Genomic DNA, 22,270 nt, shown 5'->3' on the forward strand with positions numbered 1-22,270 from the left:
AAATTCCTTTCCCCAAAGTCTCACATTTAGACATAGCCAGCATTCCTTCGGGGACTTAAGATAGTTTCTGCTTGCTAAAAGTAGTCATTTTCCTTACCTATCTTTCGCAGAAGGAACATATGAGTCTTCTATTAACCTACACCAGTTTTGGTGCCTATTAGCATACCGAGGTCTATGCTAGCCTCTAGGTTCCCTCATGCCCTCCTCACAGTTCCTCTTACAGAGTCATCCTGCTTGGCATACCTTTCCCCCTACTCTGAACCTCTCTAGCCCCTGAGCTTCGCCTGCTTCCGATTCTTGTATAACTCAGTCACTTTGGCTACTCTCCCTCTTGATTCCCATTCACGCTGTGGGTCCTCTTGGCACCCTCTCTCCAATCTTCTCTTCCTCTAATGGTCAAAGATTGCCTCTGCCCTCAATGCCATGGAGACAGTCATGGGAGACTGGTCTATGGACTATACTGTTATTTCAAGGACATTTAGAGTGTAATTTATCCTTCTCAGGTCTCTGATCATATTGATGGCTAAACTAACTGTAGCTTGTCAGCTAGGGAACAACAGGCAACTAGCTCCTTTATCCCAAGGTGACCAACCACCATATCAGATCATCAATCAGTTCATTAATTAATAAAGCTCTTATTAAAAGAGGACAAACAGGTTTGCCTTGCTCATAGGTCTCATGTTAAAGGATAAACAGATTTTAGACGTAACAGCCCAGACATGGGCATGGGTATTGTAATGATTACTGAACCATCTCCGGTGTTGATGTGGTGTAAAGAATGTTCCCCAGTTATCTCTGATTGGTTAATTAAAAAAAAAAAACAAAACAAAAAAAACCAAACAAACAAACAAACAAAAAAAACAAAAACGGACCAGTCAATGAAAGCAGATATGAAGGCTGGACTTCTGATCCCAGCCAGGGATCAGAGGAGGAATCAGGGTTCCAGGTAGAAGGAGAGAGGAAGAAGGAGTTTGCTTTGCTATGAGTTGGGTAAGCGTCCAGGAGAAGGTCACCATGAGGCAGGTGGAGCACTTTGAGGATTCACTAAGAAGACACACATGGAACAGAGTGAGCCAGGTCAACTCTAAGATGGCAAGTAAGTCTGGGGATGCGGCTACAAAGTAGCCAGACTAGGGTTCAGGATTAGAATAGATAAATATTTGCTCAGGTATTGTGCTTCAAGCTTGTTAAATAAATCTAATAGGTCTCTGTCTCATTATTTGGGGGCAAGCCAGTTTAGAAAAAGGTAACACCTTTAAATTTCTTACTACAATAGGCAGGAGGATTGTGTCACTTTAGGATAAAGAAAAGTCTATAGGATGCCTTCCTTGGGAGGTGTTATTTCTGGAGAGCCCCACAGGTCTAGGATATGTGGAAGTAACTGTGAGGCCCAGAACAGAGGGGAAACACAGTCTCAGACAGGATTCTGAAAAATGGTAACTACTGGGGCCTCTCATTTAATCAGTGTGGTGAGGACACCACTCTGTTTTCTGTTCTCAATGTCCAGAAAAACTTTTTTCATTTTTCTTTTAATGCATGTGCCTGTGTGCATGTGTGTGTGTGTGTGTGTGTGTTGTATACCACTGGGGTGTGCTGACGAGCACCCCCATGTATGTAGATGTAGCAGCAGAGAAAGATGGCAGGCATCTCTACCTTAAAACAGGGTCTCTCACTGAGCCTGGACTCCTGGATGTGAGCTGGCAAGCTCCAACTGCCCTTCTGTCTCTGCCCTCCCTTCAATCCTTTCCTCAGCACCAGACTTACAGTCATACCCACAGCCACACTTGGCTTTGTTCCTAATTGCTGGGATCCAAATTCAGGGCCTCGTATGCACAGTGAGTCCTTTACTGTCTACTGAGTTGTCTCCAAAGCCAAAAGATACAGTCTCACTAGCCCTGGCTGGGCTAGAATTTGCTATGTAGACCAGGCTGGCTTTGAACTCTCTACCTATTTCTGCCTCCTGAGTGCTTGAATTAAAGGCCCATGCCACCAAAGCCTAGCCTTGTTTAGTTTTGAGACAAAGCCTGTCTATAAAGTCCAGGCAGGCACTGAACTAAGATATCCTCCTACCTCACTGTCCTAGCAGCTGATGACAGAGTGCAACTCGATGTGCAGCTGGGAAGAAAAATCCCTTTCAATGTCCTGGCCATACACATGGTAGTTCATGTATGATGCATCTATGTGTTAATATCCTTGATGGTCCGAGACTTTTCATTCCTTAACAAAGTATTTATATTTACCTTATGTATATGGGTGTTTTGCCTGCATGTATGTGCACCACATGCATAGCTGATGCATGTGTGTCTGATGCCTGAGGAAGTCAGAAGAGGACTTTGGGATCCCTGGATTTGGAGTTACAGATGCTTGTGAGCTACCGTGTATGTGGGGGAGGTCAAACCCAGTTCTCTTCAAGAGCAACAAGTGCTCTTAACTGCTGCACCATCTCTCCAGCTCCTAGGTCCTTCATCCTTGAGTGTCCTAGCACCTGGGTTCTTTTCAACCAAGTTACCTGCCCCTCCTGGATCTCTTTTGTTCCTCCAGGCTTAGCTCAGTCAAGCCACCAGCACTGACTTCTCTTTTCTACCCTCCTTTGCTCCTGGAGGGGTCTTGTTACCTGTCCCACCTGAGAACTTTGAGTCAGTGGATAAAAAACACGTACTCATCTTTATTACTTTAAAATTTGCCTGCTAGCACAATAGCTGGGCCCAAATACCTCCTGCTTGGAAACGCATACCGTTAATAATTTATTATAGCCATCTCTCTGCGCTAAGCTTAATGGTTTCTATCAGCTAGCCTCCGACGACCTCTTTGGCCATCTGCCCATAGTGGAGGCTGCTGGTTCTAGCTGCCCCGAGATCCTATATGATTGCTGCAGGCTCCTCATTCCAAAACTTGGTTGAAAAACCTCCTCTCTTCCCCGGAGTCTGTCTTCTCCTCAGACCCATCAGTACCTTCTGCCCAGCAACTGGTTCCCAGTCTCCTTTACTGACAAAATCAAGAACCAGTTAGAAAACCAGACCTTAGTGTCAGTACCTCTCCCTACAGTTTCTCTCTCTTTCTCTCTCTCTCTCTCTCTCTCTCTCTCTCTCTCTCTCTCTCTCTCTGTGTGTGTGTGTGTGTATATGTGGTATATGTGTGTATATGTGTGTGTGAGTGTGGTGTGTGTGTATATGTGGTATATGTGTGTATATGTGTAGTGTGAGTGTGGTGTGTGTGTATATGTGGTATATGTGTGTATATGTGTAGTGTGAATGTGATGTGTGTGTGTGTGTGTCTTCTGGCCTACATGTGCAGCATGTCTGTACAGTGTTAGTGGAGACCAGAATAGAGCATCAGGTCCCCTGGGACTGTAGTTACAGACAGTTGTGTGCTCCCATGTGGGTGCTGGGAATCAAAGCCAGGTCCTCTGAGGAACAGCCAGTCCTCTTAGCCACTGAGCCACCTCTCTAGCCCACACCTGAGTATTCTGTGTGCAGGATAATTACACCTGTAATAACCCCCCTGACACCCTCAGGAGATAGGCTTTCCCTGCCTTCCATGGAGCCAGGGCCCTAACCCATGTCCTGTCCTGATGGTGTTGTTTCTGTATCTGACTCATTCATAGTCTTTTCCCCTCAGTCCCTACTCATATGTACCTGTCACACATTTTAAAGTCTGTGCTAGCACCCCAGGCCTTCTCCACTCCTCCCCTGCTTCAGACTCCTCCAGCACACAGGCTTCCCTTTTCCCAGCTACTCCTTCTCCTTATAACCTGCTCCTCTCACTCCCCATCTTACTCCATCCTTCTCTCTGTCTCTCTCTGTCTCTGTCTCTGTCTCTCTCTGTCTCTCTCTGTCTCTCTCTGTCTCTCTCTGTCTCTCTCTCTCTCTCTCTCTCTCTCTCTCTCTCTGTGTGTGTGTGTGTGTGTGTGTGTGTGTGTGTCTGGATCTCCATTCACCTGCTCTCGCACACTTACTCTGACCCTCCTTCCCTCTCCCTTTCTCCTCCATCCTCTGTCTCCTGCTGTCTTGGTATCTCCACTATGCTCCCCCACTTCCCTAGCCCTGGCCAGTCCAGTCTGATGGCCATGCTCAGCCTACTTCTTTCCCTCTCTGCTCTGGACATTTCCAGATGCCTCTGGCTGTTTCTGTCTCATATCTACAATACAGATCTTAACCATATCAAGAGTGGTCTTCTTGGCAGTTTCTTTGCAGCACCCTACACAGACACTGTAAGACAATTCTCTCAAAGATGCTGGATGGCAGACGAGGAAGGACCATGATGTACAAGAGAGAGGGGAGCAGATGAGACCTAAAATTGTCCTAGCTTACTGCCGGGAAGGAGACCGGGTGTTTGTGCAAGGAGGGAACTCACTAGGGCCTTTGGTACCTCCCAAGCTGAGGATAAAGGCTAGAGCTGAGAGAAGCTAGAATTCACAAGACAAAGAACAAGGAGAGAGAACCCAGAAGTCTGCAGAAGCTCTGCTATGAGCAGAGTACATGCTGACACAGGATACATGGAGGAGGCTAGCCCGGGCTGAAGGATCAGACATTTGGATCTACCTGGGTTCAATACCTTCTGAGCCATGGAGGATGAAGGAAAATGGGGAAGGTCCCACATGTCAAAGTGAGAAAATTTCCTCCTTCATTAAGCTCTGAAGAGGGGGTGAATGAAAAAATAAAAGAAATAAAAAAGGAAAGGCTATGATTGCTCCTAGGTATGGCGGAGGAGACCATTAACTGTAGGTAAAAAGGAGAGCATAGCAGAGGTGGGGACATCTGGGAGAGGCCAGAGTGGACGTCAACCTGATGGGGTAGGCAATGTGGGCTGAGGGGAAAGTTAACAGAGAGAAGAGAGGGGAACCAGCTGCAGCAGCCAGGAGGTCCAATGGTACAAAAGGGGTGGGTAACCAAAATGACTGGATTATATAAGTTAGAACCTGTGGGAGAAGGGCAGCCCAGGCCCTGGGCTAGAGAGTTGGGGTAGAGGGTAGAATATGCCAGCAAGTCCCTGTAAAGGGTAGGGAATGAAAGATGCTGGGAGAACCTGGTGGGCAGGTCTGCTTTGATCTGTTAAATAGGCCCCTCATCCACTTGTCCTGGGGTTTGAGAGTTAAGAGGGGCCTGAGTAAGACTAGTCGTTGACTAAATAATTCTCAGATGCTCATGGGAAAGGTGTAGAGAGAAGATCTGGGTGGGTCAGTTTGCAATGTACTTCAGCAAAATGTTCAAGGATATTTATAAAAATAAAAAATATACAGAATCTAACAAGGTAAAAGTAGTATTACTGGCACCAGTAAAAACTCACACCATATAAAAATGTAAGGAAATGTGGCTCATACTGACGAGGAAAATCACTCAATCAACAGTGATGCAGGGCTGGGTGGTAGTGGCACCCACCTCTAATCCCAGTATTGGAGAGGCAGAGGCAGGTGGATCTCTGTGAGTTCCAGGACAGCCTGTTCTACAGAGTGAGTTTCAGGACAGCCAGGGCTACACAGAGGAAAAAAAAAAAGCCAATAAAATAAAACAAAATAAAATAAAACAAAACTAAACCCAAACAAAAAAAGTGACTCCGCTAGAGAGCTGACACACAGGAAAGGCTTTCCTCTCCTGACAAACTTGCAATTAATGTAACAAACAAACAAACAGACAGACATCTCCAAGAGCAGTGGCTGGGAGGACCCCAGCAAGTCTGGGACTAGAGTTGCACTGGGTGCCCTGATTGCTCCCCATCCCCGGGCATGGGTCATTCTTGCCTTCACCCTGGGTCTCCATCAAGCACAGGAGTCCACAAAGACCTGTGTTTTGCAGGTAGAGTTTCAAAATTGAATTTAATTTTAGGACATCCAGTTGGTGTCTGCTGTCGACTCTGACACCTGAAGTACCAGATAGAGTAGTATACAGGCTCTAGGAACCGCAAGCTGTCATTGTTGTTACAGATTTTATTTCTGATCTCAATCTGCTTGGCACTTCAGACATTAAAGAGAAGGTGTCCAGGGAAATCTGAAGCTGCAGGTAGGGTCAGTGGTGTTGTTGTATGTATCTGATGGACGTGTCACGGGCTGTGACAGAGGTTACATATAGAAGATTCGGAGAAATAAGCAGAAAAAGATGATGCATCCTAACGTGATGGAGCCCAAGATAAAAATGAAGGTGCATTTGGAGGTGGCTTTGGCCTTCTCATATTCCTTCTGTTCCTTATATAGTCTTGTCTGAATTTTAGGGAAGAGGGAAAAAGATTATTTTTGTGGGTTCTCAGATATCGGCAGGAGAGATACCTGGTGGTTAAGAGCCCACAATGCTTTGACAGGAGTTCTGATTTTGGGTCCCAGTACCTATGTCAGGGGTTCACAGTTGGCTATAACTCCAGCTCCAGGGGAATCTGACACCTTCTTCTGGACAATAAAAACACATGTGCCTTTGGATATGTGTGTGTACACATGCACAAACAAGCATATGATACACACAATTAAAACCTCTTTTTTTTTTTTTTTTTTTAAAGATTCTGGGATAGAGGGTGAAATGGGAAGCTGAGAGGACCCAACATGGGGTGTTGGGTCTGAATCTACAGGAAGCAGGGAGAGTGAGGACAGAGAGAGGGGGTGTAGAGACATCATACAGAGGGTCACCTTGAGAGAAGAGCGATAGGCTAAGTAGCCTAAGGGAAAGAAAAAACAGAAAGCCAGCATGGCGAGGCAGCGGTGGTCTTCGATGTGTGGGGTGTCATCAGTCTCAGTTTGTTCTTCCTTCCGTTCTTCATTTCTGACAGACATTAGTTCAGACACCTGGAGACAGACAGTGAGTGACTCAGGTCTGAGCATGGGATTTGGACTTTGAATTTATCCATACTTACCTCTTTTTTTTACAAAAGCTTTGGGGGCTGGAGTGTGATAGACCTGAAAATTTCAAGGAGAAAGGCCAAATGATTATCCAGTTAAAGCAAGCTTTATTAAATACTGGCCAGGAAGATGGACACTGGCCAAGTCTATACCTGGGATTCCCAGAGAATGGCACTGACTTAGGTTGTTAGTCAGATGTTCTTAAAGGCAAACCCCACAAGACTGCAGTGCTTCCTGCCTTCATCCAATTGGAGGCAAGCATCCTGATGTACTTCCTGTCTATGTACCTCCCACTTATGTGTGATCAAGCACATCCTGTGCAGCTGGGACAACCAGCCTTGTTTACTGAAGTGAAAACGCCTGAGGTTATTTTACATGAACAGCAGCTCTGGCATACCAGGAAGTTTTCTGCCCTTGAGCAAGTGGGGCTTACAAGTTAACTGCAGTCCTTACAAAGAGATGGCTGAGCGGCCACGCCCACTGGCTGTTTTCCCAGAAAATCCTGGTTTGATTCCCAGCACTCACATGTACTCTCACAATCATGTTCTGGCCGCCATGCACACGGTGCACAGACACACATGCAGGCAAAACACTCATACATAAAAAATAAACAGGTAAAGATTAATCATATTGTGTGTGTGTGTGTGTGTGTGTGTGTGTGTGTGTGTGTGTGTGTGTTTGTGTGTAGGTGGCCAAGAAACTCAGAAGGGACACTGGATGGCCTGGAGCTGGTGGTTGTGAGCTGACCAATGTCGGGTCACTGAACTGGGTTCCCCTTGGAAGAGCAGCCAGGGCTCTTAAACAGTGAGCCATCGGTCCAGCTCCTGGTGCTTCTTTTTCACACTCACACATTTCTACTTGACTATCTAACATCAGCACTGAGTGCCTTTACTATCCTCTCTAATGCCCTATGCATCAGACCTCCCACCCTCCACACGCTATCATCCCTCCTTCTCCGGTGGACCCAGACTCCCCCTCTCTGTGTGTCCTCCTTCACAATGGCTTCAGGGGGTCACCTGTTGTCCCTTGTATGGCGTAAAATATCCCTGACCATGGTGAAGTTTCTCTCTAAAATGTCAAATGGCCTCTTGCAACACTTTGTTCCCCAAACACTGTACCCCCAACAAAAGCTTCCTTTTTGCCCCCATAAAACTGTCTAAAAGTAAGACTTTCTTTGGGCATGGTGACATATACCTTTCATCCTAGCTCTCAGGAGGCAGAGACATATAGATCTCTTAGAGTTCCAGCCCAGGTTGGTCAACACTAGGATCCAGCCATGGTTACACAGTTAGAATGTGTCTCAGAAAGGGAAGCAGAAAGGGATGGGGGGAGGGTAGGATGAAGGAAAGGGGGAGGAAGGGAGGGAGGGAGGGAGGGAGGGAGGGAAGAATAAATCCTTACTGCCTTGTTGGTCAATCCAGCACTCTGAGTGCAGAGGCAGGAGGATTGTGAGTTCCAAATAATCCTGAGATACATAATGAGGCCATGTCTCTAAAAGCCTAAACGGAGAAAATACAATCAATAAAGCTGGCCGTGGAGGTAAAGTCCAGGCAGGATGAGTCAAAGAGGTCTCAGCTACATAGCTAGTAGAAAGCCAGCTTGAACTATCCCAAAACTTCCTTAAAAACAAACAATTAAACAACAACCCGACCCAAACCAACCAAGCAAACAATTCCCCAAGGGTATAGAGAATGGCTCAGGGTAAAAAGTCTACTGCACAAGCGTGAGGACCTGAATTCAAATCCCCAGTACCCATGAGAACTGTGTGTATTTTGGCACATGTCTTTAAGCTTGGCACTGTAAGGCTAGAGACAGGCTGAGTCCCAGGGACTTGGTGCACAGCCAGTGTAGAAACAGTAAGCTCCAGGTCCTGGCCTTCATAGGAGCACATACAGGGACATAACACATATGTACACATGAGCAGTCGCATGCACATACAGAGTCACACATATATTCATGAAACAGAAAACAATACCAAATAAGACTCATGATCAATCACTTTTTGTTAATCCTTCAGTAGAAATTGTTTGTTCCCTTCTAAAACTCTCAGCCACATGGCTTCAGGTGTCTGTGACCATTCTCTGGAAGGTCCCTGTACCTCTCCCTGTGACTCCTTTGTTGTTCACCCATACGTCTCTCACCCTGCTAATCACATGATGACTCCTTTAATCCTTTCTTTGACCCCCCTATAAACTCTGACTGCTCCCCATGTCTGCCTGTTGCCTGTACCCTCTTTTATGTCTCCTTATCTCCGAATAACACATTTCCCCTAAACTTTTGTTTTGTTTTGTTTTGTTTTCGAGACAGGGTTTCTCTGTGTAGCCCTGGCTGTCCTGGAACTCAGGCTGTAGACCAGGCTGGCCTCGAACTCAGAAATCCGCCTGCCTCTGCCTCCCAAGTGCTGGGATTAAAGGCTTGCGCCACCACCGCCCGGCTTTCCCTAATCTTTAAAAAGCTTTAAATCTTCTTGTATGTGATGGGCGTTCGTTTGCACGTTCCTCTGTGCACCTCTCTGGGGAACCGATGGGTGTGAATTGTTGTGGGAAGGTTGGAAGTAAAACCTCTGGAAAAGCAGGCAGCGCTCTTAATTCCTGACTGACCTCTCCAGGAGCCTTCCTAGCCGTTGGAGTTGCTTTTTGGTCCTCTTAGGATAGTTTCTCTGCAGGGACCTTTTCTTCCTGTGGACACCACTCTATCCACTTTTAGCATGCCCCGTTTACCAGTCTTCTTCCCCTCTCTATCCCCTGAAACCCTCCAAAATTCCCAGCAGGTATCTGGAACCTACATTCCAGGCCCAAGTAAAGTTCTCAGAGCTCCTAGCAACTCACTGGAGATCACTGTGGCACCCAGGCAGGACCCGCCTCCAAGGCTGAGCTTTCTATTTCTATTGGATGCTTACTATAATGGAAGTTCAGTCCTGGCTGTTTTATTGGGTAGCTCGAGAATTCCAGATTCCACCTTGAGAACAGGGGTAAAGTCGACTTTCTCTTAAACTTCCTTGTAACAGTCCATCAGCCATGGGAGAACTGGGTTTACCTGAATGGGGTGCGGGTAGGGCTGGAAATGAAAAAAAAAGTTAGGGGGGCGAGAGAAGGAAGAAAGACAAGGCAATGTTCTGATCAAGGCTTCAAGTTTAATAACAAGCACAGTGTATATTAAGGAAAAACCACAAAACCCATCCCCCACTTCAGCTGGAGTAGGCTGTAGAGCAAGGTCAGCCCAGGCGGTCAAAACAGCTAAGTTCCCATGGGAACCTGCAACTGCAGCCAAGGCAGATGTCTCTGGCCAGGTTGATAAGACCTGTGGTGGCAAATGTTCAAGGTCTGCTAGCGTGCTCAAGGCTGGGAAGGCCACACTCCCTTGATTATTTCTAGGTTCCTGCTGAGCACTGTGAGGCTTAGAAAAGGACATTTGAGGCCAGAGCAATGCGGGCCTCAGGCCTGCACTGGATACATTTGAGGGCAGTGATATTCCTGTGGTCACACACACATGACATTTGCCCCTCTCATCCCCAGGACCTCTGGCCAGTGATCTCATATAGCTCAGGCTAGCCTTCAACTTGCTGTGTAGCTGAGGATGGCCTTGAATTTCAAATCCTCCCGCTGCTGCCATGTGGTGCTGGGGATAAAAGGCAGGGCTGTCGAAGGCCGGCAAGCCCTCCACCCACAGTCTCTAGATTTTATTTTTATCTGTGCCTGGTAGGATCTCATAAATCCAGAGTAGATTCAAACTCACTTGAAATCCCAGCTCTAAGGAGGGAGAGTCAGGAGGATTCAAGATCGTTGTTACTTATACAACAAATCACGGTTAACTAGATTCCATGAGATACTGTCACAGACAACAAATACAAAATATGTCAGAGAGACAGACGGCTTAATGAGACAGAAGTCCCTCTTAGCATCCTCTGTAGAAGAAAAAGGACTCAGAATCCACTCTCTTTTTAAATACTGTTTTTGTTTGTTTCCTATCTATCTATCTATCTATCTATCTATCTATCTATCTATCTATCTATCATTTCAAGACAGTATTTCTGCATGTTGTCCTGTCCTGGCTGTCTTGGAACTCACTCTGTAGACCAGGCTGGCCTCCATCTCACACAGAGATGGTCCTGCCTTTGCCTCCTCAGTACTGGGATTAAACCCATGCCCTGAGAGGACATAGTTTGCCAGAGCCAGGCTGACTCCATGACAGGCTGCAGACTGGCAGTTTGGGAAATTAGGCCTAACTTTCTGTTTCTCTGTACTGGAAAAGTCCAAAACAGTCAATACCAGGAAAATCTACCTGTCACAGAGAGCCAATCAGGAAGCTCACCTAGCCTGAGCAAGCCTCACGGGCAGCCAATCAGGTGCTGTAGAAGATTCCCCACCACCTAGCTTGAGCTAAATACAGTTAATCAGTAAAACTCTCCCAATGCCTGGAGATAGAACCAACCAATCAAGGGAAAGAAATGTAAAAGTCACCCAATCCTACCCTAACAGGCTTCAAATTGACCTGTGCATACCTGTGCAAAGTCCACACTTCTGTCTTCCGTCCAGACAATTGGTAGATCCCTGCACGCAGCTTCTTCACAGAATAAATGCTCTTTGCTGTTGCAGTCTATTTGAGTCTGGGGTATCATTCTTCACAGACCATGGGCTCTTACAGCACCACCAGTGCCTGGCTAAAATTATAGTTATACATATATGTATGGATGTGAGTCTGTCAGTGTGTGTCTGTTTCTGACCCCACAGTGCTGAAGCTTCAGGCAGGTACCCCAAGCCCAGCTTGTGTGTGGGTACTGGGAATCTGACCTCAGGCAACACTTCACACACTGAGCCACCTGCCTAAGCCTTGTTTGCTTGTTTGTTTTGAGGAAGTCTTGGGTAACCCAGGCTAGGCTCCCACTTGCTTTGTAGCTGAGGCTGGTCTTGAATCCTCTGACTGCACAAGAGTAAATTTGGATCCACAAAGCCCTGTAATAAAACAAGGTTTTGTGGCCTGTCAGAGGTCTCAGCTCTAGGGGACAGAGGTAAGTGGATCCTGGGAGCTCACTTGGCCAGTCTTGTCCAAATGGAAAGCTCTGGGTTCAGAGAGAGACCTTGTCTCAAAACCTAAGGCAGCAGACAATAGACATAGATACCTAACTATGACCTCTTACCTCCAGACTCTCACAGGCAGGAACTCACATTCAGTAGATACCCACAAAGAGGCGTGCACACACACGTACTAGATAGGCATGAAGAGGCATGTACACACTGCTTTGTACACAGCAAGTTAAAAAAGATGAAATTGCTGGTACCTACCACCAGGAGGCAGTGTTGCCCACCTACTGTTCAAATCACAGCTGACCTGTTTTCTTGTCCTTGCTCTTAGCTGAGTCAAGTTGTTTAATCTCCATTACAGTTTCCCATTTTTGTGTGCTTCATTCTTCATAGTACCTAAATGAGTGTGTGTGTGTGTGTGTGTGTGTGTGTGTGTGTGTGTGTGTGTGTGTGTGTGTGTACTGTATGTGTTGAGACAAGGTCTTAGACTTATGTAGCCCAGGCTGGCCTCCAACTTGATTTGTAGTTAGGGGTGACCTTGAATTGATCTTCCTGACCCCACTTCCTGAGTGAAGGATTACAGTAAGCCCAACCTCACCCAGTGTATGCAGAACTGGGGACTGAACCCCAAACTTCATTCATGCTGGGCCAGTTACATTTCCTCACTTCCTAGCCCTCTGAAATCCACTGTTATTCTTGGAAATCTTCCCCTTCTTCTTTTACAAGTCTCTGTGTTGGCGGCTCACACTATGGAAGGGGTTCCTGTTTTCTTGCTGTTGTTTTTGTATCTTCTGTTTGAGACAAGCTCACATTTATGTAGCCCAGGCTGGCCTTGAGATCTCAATCTTTCTGTTCCCACCTTCTGAATTCTGGGATTACCTCGATGGAATCACTGTGGCTGGGGTTTCTGTTTTCTCCTTCTTTTCTCCCTTTTTTTTTTTCTGTTTTTAAAAAATTGTTTTTGAGACCAGCTCTCTCTATTATGTAGCCCTGGCTGTCCTAGAAGTTGCTATGTAGCTGTGGCTGGCTTCAGACTCACAGGTCCACCCTGTCTCTGCCTGCCAAGTGCTGGAATTAAAGGTCTGCAACACCACACCTGGCCAAGGTTTCTGTTGCCTTTTCCTGCTCTGAGACCCCAGTGACCCAGCACCTCTGCTTGGAAGGGAAGCCATGTAGAGTACACATGCATTCAGTTTCCAAAGTTATACTAGCCCCTTAGTGTGAATTGTGATGTACGTGTTATTATGTATACTTTATAAAGAAAATAGGGTTAGGAAATCAAAGATATGTGTTTTTGAAGTGTGTGTCCTCTACTTCCCAAAGCCTGGCACCATTATTGCAGTCTGACTTTCACAGGGTCTAAGCAAACACAACCCCAGTGTATCCATTATTGACCAAGAAAAACACCTACACCCACACACAGGCAAAGCTGAAATATGCCTTTCATTTTATTGGGCTATGAACTTTTCTTCATGAAAGAGCATTCAGTGATGTATGCAGAGGTTGAGCTGTTGAGCCTCCAAGGTAGATAGAGAGAGCTGAGAAGGCCAAGAGAGACTGAGCTGACAGAGTTCAGGCAGGTGGCCTCAGGTGTTTCCTGGGATGGGCAGGTGGCTCAGATGGGACGTTTTGTGGTTGGTGGGTGTCTTGGTGAAGGGATGTCTGAAGCTCTGAGTTGGTGGCTGGTCAGCGTCCAAGTGGGTATGTCTGTTGAGGGTGGAGCCTGTGGACGCTGGGTCTAACCTTCCTATCACTAGAACATGTATGGAAATGAGGCCTAAACCCGTGAGTGTACTGAATACATCACTGAAAGAGCTTGAGCTGATTTCAGGAAAGAGGCTTCCTGTCACTGCTCTGATTGGCTTCCTCTGTCTGTAAGCTTGGGAGCATGGGTATGGGTTTCTGAGGCCAGAAGTTCTTGTGAGGAGGGCTGGAGTCCTATAGCCACTCTGGTGAAAGCCAGACTCAAGGACATGTGCAGTTGCAGGTGGCGAGCAGAGGGTAGGATGTGCAATGTCTGGGGGAATAGTTTTGCCTGGTGGCTGAAGTAGAGGCCTGCTCATCCCAAGGGTGGGAAAGGAAGCCCCATGCAGACCATCATGGTGAAGTGACTCTGTGCCTGAAATGCCAGAGAAAGAAAAAACTTGCTGGCAAGATGAGAGCAAGCAGGCAAACAACAAACACTTTGTGTTCCCCCCAACCCCCAACCCCCGTCCGTTGCAAGCTTCCAGTAAAAAGCATGGCCCAGACTAGAAGTGGGTTTTCCCTTCTCAAAAGATCTGGATTAAAGTTGTTTCTTTCTGCTTCAAGCACTGAACTAAAGGTAGGACTTCCACCTCAAAGATTCAGGTTGGAAATGAATCTTTCCACTTCAAATTAAAAAAAAAAAATCCCTCACAGGTGTGTTATGCCCCTCCTTTTCAGGTTTTAGTTAATTACAGATGTATTCAAGTTGACAGCCTAGAATATCCATCACACTGGGTTTCAATTTCCAGATACTAAAGGTTACAGTGAGAAAGGAACAAACAACATGCCCCCTTTTTTTTTTTTACCTCTGATTGGCAATAATTCTGGGGGTCAACTCCAACTTTTCCATCACAGAGCTAATCAAATCTCTCCACTCCCGTTCCTCCCGATTGGCACATCAGAAAGACACACTAAGGATGCACTGATCAGAGGACATTCCTTCTGATTAATTTTATCTATAGAGAATACCTTGATAGACTGTTGGTTGCTAAGGACCATCATCAGCTTGCAAATAGGTTCTGAGGGAACATGGACTTGAAGAAAAATCATGGGTGCAAGATGACAGCTTTCTGAAGCTCACCAGAGAGCTCAGATGTCACATGCCAAACTCCAGTCTTTTATTTACCTATCAATTCAATTTTCCACCCCAGGCTCCCTTTTTTCTCAACAATGAGCATTTTTTTTTTACCTTAGCTGATAAACTGGCAAAGCCACAGAATATACAGAACCAAAAATCCAGTCAAGAAATGACCAGCATGGAAAGACCTACTTCAGCAGCCCCATCAGTTACTTTCCCTGACCCCTGACATTGCCCTAGACAAGGTTGCAGTATGAAGCCTCATGGGAGCACCACATTAAAGAATCTGGCCCTCAAGCTGGTCATGGTGGCACATGCATTTAATCCCACCATTTGGGAGGCAGAGGCAGGTGGATCTTTGTGAGTTTAAGGCCAGCCTGATCTACAAAGCAAGTCCAGGACAGCCAGGGGCTAGTTAGAAACAGAAACCCTGTCTATGAAAACAAACAAACAAACCAAATCTTGCCTTCAGAGTCATCTAAACCAAGAGCAAGACCCATTTAAACTATCTACTTCTCTGTTTCTTCTAACTGCTTTTGTCTATTGTCCCATGTCTGCTGTCTGTGTGTCCCTAAGAAAGGCCTTTGTTCCTTACGTATTCAATAGTACAGGCACGGTATCAGACAGGAATGTGGGATAATTTTCTATAGAAAATTTTGGGAGTTGTACAAGGTGTCTTAGCTACTGTTCTATTGCTGCGAGATGACACCATGAACAAGACAACTTATAAAAGCATTTAACTGGGGGTTTGCTTACACTTTCAGAAGGTTTGTCCATGACCATCATGTCAGGGAGCATGGCAGCAGGCAAGCATGTGCAGAAATAATGGAGAGCTCATATCTGATCCAAACACTTCATGGAGAGAGATTGAGAGAGAGACAGAGACAGAGACAGAGACTCAGGGGGTGGGGTGGGGGAAACTGAGGCTGGCCCACGAATGTAGAAAGTTCCGAGTTTATTCCCGATCCACAAATCCAGGTAAAACAAGTCTCATTTTTTGAGACCAAGCATCTGCTGCCATCTCAGTAGTAAATGTTTTCCTTTTTCTTGGCAATTGAAACTTAGCTCAAGCTTCATCATTGAGCTTCATTCTTGGCTCTGTCTCTATCCTATCCAGGCCAGAGAAGCTGCTGCCATATCAGCTCCTGTCCATGGCTGATCAGCAGGGTGGTACCTGGCAGGCTTCATGCCCGGTGGGTTCTTTTATCATGAGGAGCCACAAACCAGAAACATTTCTTTCACTTTCCTTCACTGGGTATGAGTCCCAGAGCTTGTGTCTGGTTGTGTCTCAGATGTACATCTGGTGACTGGATCCACACAGCTAAGGACAGCTGGGGCACATCCAAAAGTGGCAGCAGGAAGATTCCTTGGTGAGTGCGGGAGCACACTTTTCCCACATGTCCATCCTCTTGATGGCTCTGGAGGAGAAGGGTTATGGCCCCATGTGCGGATGAGCTCCGGGAAGATGAACAATGGTCAGAGGCTCAGCAGCTTGAGGGCTGGACTTTCAGTCAAATGAGGTCTGTCTGCTCCTTCACCCCCCTGCCCTGAGCCTTCTTGTAGGGCAAATAAGACATGATTAGAGGTCCCTAGCACGAAGGCAGTGTTTTATCTGTGCTTAGTCATTTTGGCTAGCTCCAAAACAGAAAGGAAGTGGAGGAGGCTGGAATATAGAGCCATCTACCCACGCTGGCCTTGGGGTGCTCTTATTGAACCAAAGAGAATGAGGTTCTGATTAAGATGTACAGAACACCTAATTGGTTTCAGCACAGCTTTGCCTGTTTATGCTGTGCTAAGCCCTGAGGAAAACTGAGGTGTAACAGAGAGTGACTATTCTAAGGTGCCTCAAGGAGGCAAAGCAGGCGAGATGTTACACTCCTTGGTTCTCATCTCACTTCTATCTAGTCTGTCTAGTCTATGGAGGACAGAGGATGAAGCCAACACTGTCTTGTAGCTGCAGGTGTGGAGGGGAAACGGGTTATGGACAGAAAATGGGCTCTGCACTGTCCCCAGGACCATTGAACAGGCCTCACCTAACAGGAGGGCAGACTGCAGTAGAGTGGGATCTAGTGAAGCAAAGGGGGCCAGAAGTGTTAAATCCACAGGATTAGTCTTCCATCCAAAGACAGGACTCTTGTTTCCCTCACCTCTCTGCTCTGAGTACTGTGTGACATGGGGTGTGTCACCCTTAGCTAGGCCTCTGTTTTTTCCCTTGATGGTTGGAGCTAGGGCTGCCTGCACTGTTAAGAGTCCCAAGAGACTCCGGGCAGAGGTGGCACACACCTTTAATCCCAGCACTTGGGAAGCAGAGGCAGGCGGATTTCTGAGTTCAAGGCCAGCCTGGTCTACAGCCTGAGTTCCAGGACAGCCAAGGCTACACAGAAAAACCCTGTCTTGAAAAACCAAAACCAAAAAAAAAAAAAAAAAAAAAAAAAAAAAAAAAAAAAAAAAAAAAAAAAGAGCCCCAAGAGACTGCTCTCCACCTGTGGTGTCCTGAAGGCTGTGCAGTGGTAGAGACACAACTGAGTCCCGCAGATGCCACAAGTATGAAGAAAGAGTACAGGACCAGTGTTATGTTTTATAAAAAGAAAGAGAGGAAGGGGGTATGTTTACAAAATGTGCAGTCAGGTGTGAGGGAAGTGGGTGCCTCTGTGGGCCCATGATGGGGCATGCCTTCTCCCAGAGGGACCAGCCACACAATGACAGTATAAAAGAGTTTATTCAGGACATAAGGAGGGGAGGTAAGAGGGTAGTAGAGACAGTGAAAGGGAGAGAGAGAGAGAGAGAGAGAGAGAGAGAGAGAGAGAGAGAGAGAAGAGAAGAGAAGAGAAGAGAAGAGAAGAGAAGAGAAGAGGAGTAGAGGAGTAGAGGTTGGCCATTAACACATGGAAAGAGAGGGAAGTGGGGATTGAAGAGAGATGGTGGTGGGAGCTGGAGCGAGGGCAAGAGAGCAAGAGAGAGAGAGGAAGGGGCAAGTAGCCCCCTTTATATTGAGTCAGGTACATGTGGCTGTTGCCAGGTAACTGTAGGGCAGAGCCTAGCCTAAATGTCAACAACTCGGAATAACATGTCACTGGCTGGGAGGCAGGGAAGACACTCCAGGGAAGGTACAGGCTGGCCCAGCCGTGTAGGTGAGGGGAACAGAGGCAAATGGCACACACTTTAAGGTCATTAAACAAATAGTGTGTGTTATGCTTCACGAAGACTGAGAGTCCCTAGCATTCAAAGTGTAAGAGCCCCTGCCACCTCTAGCTGTCACCATGTGCTTTCACTGACCTTGCATCTGGGAGCTGATAAATGTCCCTCTGCTCCCTGACAGGCTCTGAACACACTCAATGACATTTCCCATCTCTGAAGGAAATGTAATCACAGGGAACTTGAACTTCTGCACAGGAACTGGTTGTCTCGTCTGTTTGCATCAGTAGGGATTGTGCCCAGTCTTTGTACACCAAGGGGATTTCCACCACAGACCTGCAGCCCCAGTCACACTCGGCAGTGATGTTTGATTTTAGGTAGAACTGGAGTCTGCATGTGAAGCCTCAGCTTCCCCCCTCAGCCTCTCTCTCCAGTGCTGAGGTTCCCCAGTGTGCAGGTCAGGTCTGTGTCTATGGAGGCTGCTGTGCACTGCAGATCTAGGGAGAATGTCCGTAACTCATGCGTGCACTGCCCGTGTGAGCTTAGGTTTGCACAATTTATTTCATCAACAGTGAACCTCAGTCTGTGAAAATCTTCAGTGTTGGCACTCTGTGATCCTGTCGTTTTGCTTCTTGAACTGTCTTAGAGCAAATAACCCTCAGTAAAGATTTTTTTTTTCTGGAGATTATTCTTTTACTGCTGTTCACAGGACGATTAGAAACTGCCTAATGTTGAATATTTAGAGGAGGGGACAGAGGACTGGAAGGTTCCAGAGCAGATGCAGAGACAGGGTCTGACAGGACTCTATCTCTGATGAGATGCAGGGTCCTGAAGAACCAAGGAGAGTGGGTGGTCTCTGGGAGACCACTGTGTCACTCATGAATTAACCCTGGTCACACGACACAGGCCTTGATTCGGGCGAGATGCCCTGGGCAAGATGCCCTCCTAGTCATGTGGGGAGAGCAGGAGGTGCTGAGGTAGGTTCAGGAGAGTGGAGGTTCATAGCTAAAAGGTGGGGTGACATTCATAACACTTTGGGTCATACCCCAGATGTAGCACTTACTGGCAAATTTTAAACCTTTACAGTTGTCCCTCCACATTACAATAAAGCTCACAGGAGTCCTCATCTCATGAGTGATGCGGGTCCCTAACAAGGTGTGCATGAGAAGCTCTGTGTGTCACAGACGCACAGAAGATATTTATGATGTGTTCCTACCTGGTAACTGACAGATCTTAAAATCCCTCCAGTGTGTAGATTATATGTAGTTTTTTTCTTCATGGCCATGTCCCTAGCGTGTTACATCCCCCATGGATGCTAGCAGACAGGACGGCTCTGACTCAGCCATGATGAGGGGAGAGGGGAGAGGGGAGAGCCAGATGGCTGTCATCTCTAAGTAGATGTGCAGGGCCCCTTGGAGGAGCATCTGACCTTACAGCCCACTTCTCTGCAGAGGTCTCCATTGCAATGCATCCTGGGTTTTGTTTATTTGTTTGTTTTATTTTCCTCCCTTCAGCTTGGACACCTGGACAGCAGTAAAAAAAAAAAAATAACAGTCAAAACCCGATGGCTTCTGCTGTGGACTCAGAAGAGATGCAGAAAGGTGGGCAGTTTCTTCTCTGTGTGTTTTCAGCTCACAAGGGTTCCAATGGAAGTGGAGATGTCACAACGTTTTCTTGTCCTATCCAGCTCCTTTTGATCCTAGTGACCCACCCATGTGTGGTCAGTGTGCAGATTCTGAGTGTGTGATATGCACAGGGGCTCATGCATTTGAACACTTGGACTCCAGTTCGTGTTGCTATTTGAGGAGATTATGGAACTCACAGGACATGAAACCTGGCTGGAGATCGTGTGTCCCTGGGGGTGGAACTTTAGAGTATATGGCCCTGCTGTGTGGTGTGCATACTTAATAGCAGCACTTGAGAGGCTGACATAGGTGTATCTTTGTGAGTTCAAGGCCATCCTGGTTACACAGTAAGTTCCAGGCCAGCCAGGGATACACAATGAGACACATGTCTCAAAAATAAAATAAAATAAATAAAATAAAGCAAAATAAAGAGAGAGTTGACACAGTCTTGCCCCCTTCCAGTATATTCCATACTTCTTGACTGCAGCTAAGGTATGATCTGTCAGTTTCCAGCACCTGCTTCTCTCTCTTCACTACCACTATAGAAATCTATCCTTGTGGAGCTCTTTGAAAACCTGACATTCTCTCTCTTCCCTCTCTATCTGTACACACACACACACACACACACACACACACACACACACACACACAAATAGTAGATAAGTGCTGCTGTCTTAGGGTTTTACTGCTGTGAACAGACACCATGACCAAGACAACTCTTACAAGAACATTTAACAGGGGCTGACTTATAGGTTCAAGGTTCAGTCCATTATCATCAAGGCAGGAGTGTGGCAGCATTCAGGCAGGCATGGTGCAGGAGGAGCTAAGAGTTCTACACTTTCATCCAAAGGAAGCCAAGGAGCAGAGTGTCTTTCAGGCAGCTAGGTGGAGGGTTTCAAAGCCCACCCCCTCATTGACACATTTCCTCTAACAAGGCCACACCTACTTCAACAAGGCCACACCCCTAATAGTGCCACTCCCTGGGCCAAGCATATTGAAACCACTACAGCTGCTTTTATATAGAAAGAGAATGGGTTGGGGGATATACATCGATGTGAGGAATGTGGGAGACTTTGGACTTTGGATTAGAAATGCAGTTGAGTCCTGTCAGCAGAGCCCCTGGAAGGCAGTCCTGCTGAGCAGTGCAGAAGGGTGGAGACCAATCATGGGATTTCACAGGGATGAAAGGATTTTATTCGCAACTGGGCAAGAGGTCAGTCCCATGATAGGTGGACATAGAACCTAGGTATTTCCTACTCAAATGCTAAGAACTCACATAGGCTAAAGTAAAAGCAATGGACTAATTTCTTTGGTGGGGAAAAGGTCAATGAAGCATAGCATTGACTGCAGATACTTATTACCAGTGACTCTATGTGCTTTTGTCTACAATGAAAGAACAAGTAGGACAGGAAGAAATGCCAAATGCTTCACGATTTGCATTTGGATCTCGGAAGCTCAGTGTCTCAGAGGAGCTATGACAGTCGAGGAGGTTAAGGAAATAAGGGAGGCTCCTGCCCTGCAGTGGAAAGTGAGACGGTACAGTCTGCTCAAGACCAGCTGAGCTCTAGCTTAGGTGTGAAGGGAGAAAAATCCCGATCTTTCTTCCTCCTAGAGAGGAAATGCTTCAGTGTACTAAGCTGCTGTTGAGCTGGTTGACTGTGACAAGGGCCCATCCCAGGCAAACCTGCAGTGCTGTCTTTGTATTAACGGCTTTAGAGTCACGAACTATGCAGTAGTTCAAGTGGACGTGGATGCTTTTGATCGGTGTCTGAGAGCCCTGAGTCCTTCCTGTGTTCTGTAGACACTGATATTCATTCTATCTTTATTAAAAATTCTGCTGCAGACACAATGAGATAAGGGAGAACCTACTACTAGCAGCATGAAAGTCACATTTGAAAGCACTGGTACCAGTGTTGACAGGTAAGAGGCTCATGGTTGTCAAAAAAAGACACCAACAAGTGGCCTGTTATTCCTCAGCAATGGAAGCCAATGTCCATGATGGACACATGCAAATTGGTCCCAGTAAGCACCTCTTCCTGGTGTGCAGATGGAGCAGGGTCACTCCTCTCCACATGGTGTCACCTCTGCATGTGTGGAGCAGGGTCACAGTAAGAAATAGAAGCAAGGTCAGGCAGACACACAGAGACAGGTGTGAACGTGTGACAGACAATGAAATGACAGATAGGTCATAGAGGACAGACATCTGGAGTGTCATTGCCATAAGGACCCCAGTCCCACTGAGTAGTACCTTATATTTATGGCATCCTTTGGTCCTCACCACTTAATTTCTGTAAAGTTCCTGTTTGCAAATATGCTTGCTGAGCCTAAGACCCCTTACATATGCATTTGGGGGTCATAACTGAAACTTCAACCCCGGATTTTCTGGGTGTTTTATGTGAGAAATCTTTTAGATTTAATTTTTTTTTTTACTGATGTATCAATTTGTTCTATCATATTTTCTATGCCTGAGATTCTCTCTTCCATCTCATGTCTTGTATTCAGATGGTGATGCTTGTGTCTGTTGTTCCCGCTCTCTTTTTTTGGGTCTCCATCTTTAGGATTCCTTCAGTTTGTGTTTTCTACACTGCTTCAGTTTTGAATTTCATTTCTTGAACACTTTTATTTATTTATTTATTTTTACTTTTAAATTGTATTTTCCTGTATTTCTTTAAGAGATTTATTTGTTTCCTCTTTAAAGACTTCTGCCTATTTGATTGTATTTTCCTATGTTTCTTTAAGGAATTTATCATTTTCTCTTTAAAGGTTTCTATCATCTTTTTAAAATTGGATTGGAGATCTTTGGGGTTTTTTTGGTTTGGTTGGTTGGTTTGTCTTTTTTTTTTTT

The 22,270-nt window shown here is 46.2% G+C and overlaps 1 protein-coding gene and 1 long non-coding RNA gene across 2 annotated transcripts in view; one reads left to right on the forward strand and one right to left on the reverse strand.

Annotated features, from left to right (window-relative positions):
* The window catches only part of LOC117719271 (apolipoprotein L3-like), a 33,771-nt gene that overhangs the window by 4,529 nt on the left and 6,972 nt on the right, over positions 1-22,270 (forward strand). Inside the window, exon 2 of the mRNA XM_034517420.2 lies at positions 19,315-19,401. Within this exon, the coding sequence (XP_034373311.1) occupies positions 19,365-19,401 (37 nt within the window). The 5' untranslated portion in view covers positions 19,315-19,364. The remainder of the gene's footprint in view (positions 1-19,314; positions 19,402-22,270) is intronic.
* Positions 5,910-9,578, reverse strand: LOC143434224 (uncharacterized). Its single transcript, XR_013103565.1, has 4 exons — positions 9,421-9,578; positions 6,835-6,877; positions 6,611-6,766; positions 5,910-6,193 (listed from the first exon to the last, which is right to left on the reverse strand). It is a non-coding gene; the product is annotated as an uncharacterized LOC143434224 (long non-coding RNA).

Source organism: Arvicanthis niloticus, chromosome 13 (assembly GCF_011762505.2).
Source record: "Arvicanthis niloticus isolate mArvNil1 chromosome 13, mArvNil1.pat.X, whole genome shotgun sequence".
Lineage (NCBI taxonomy): Eukaryota > Metazoa > Chordata > Mammalia > Rodentia > Muridae > Arvicanthis > Arvicanthis niloticus.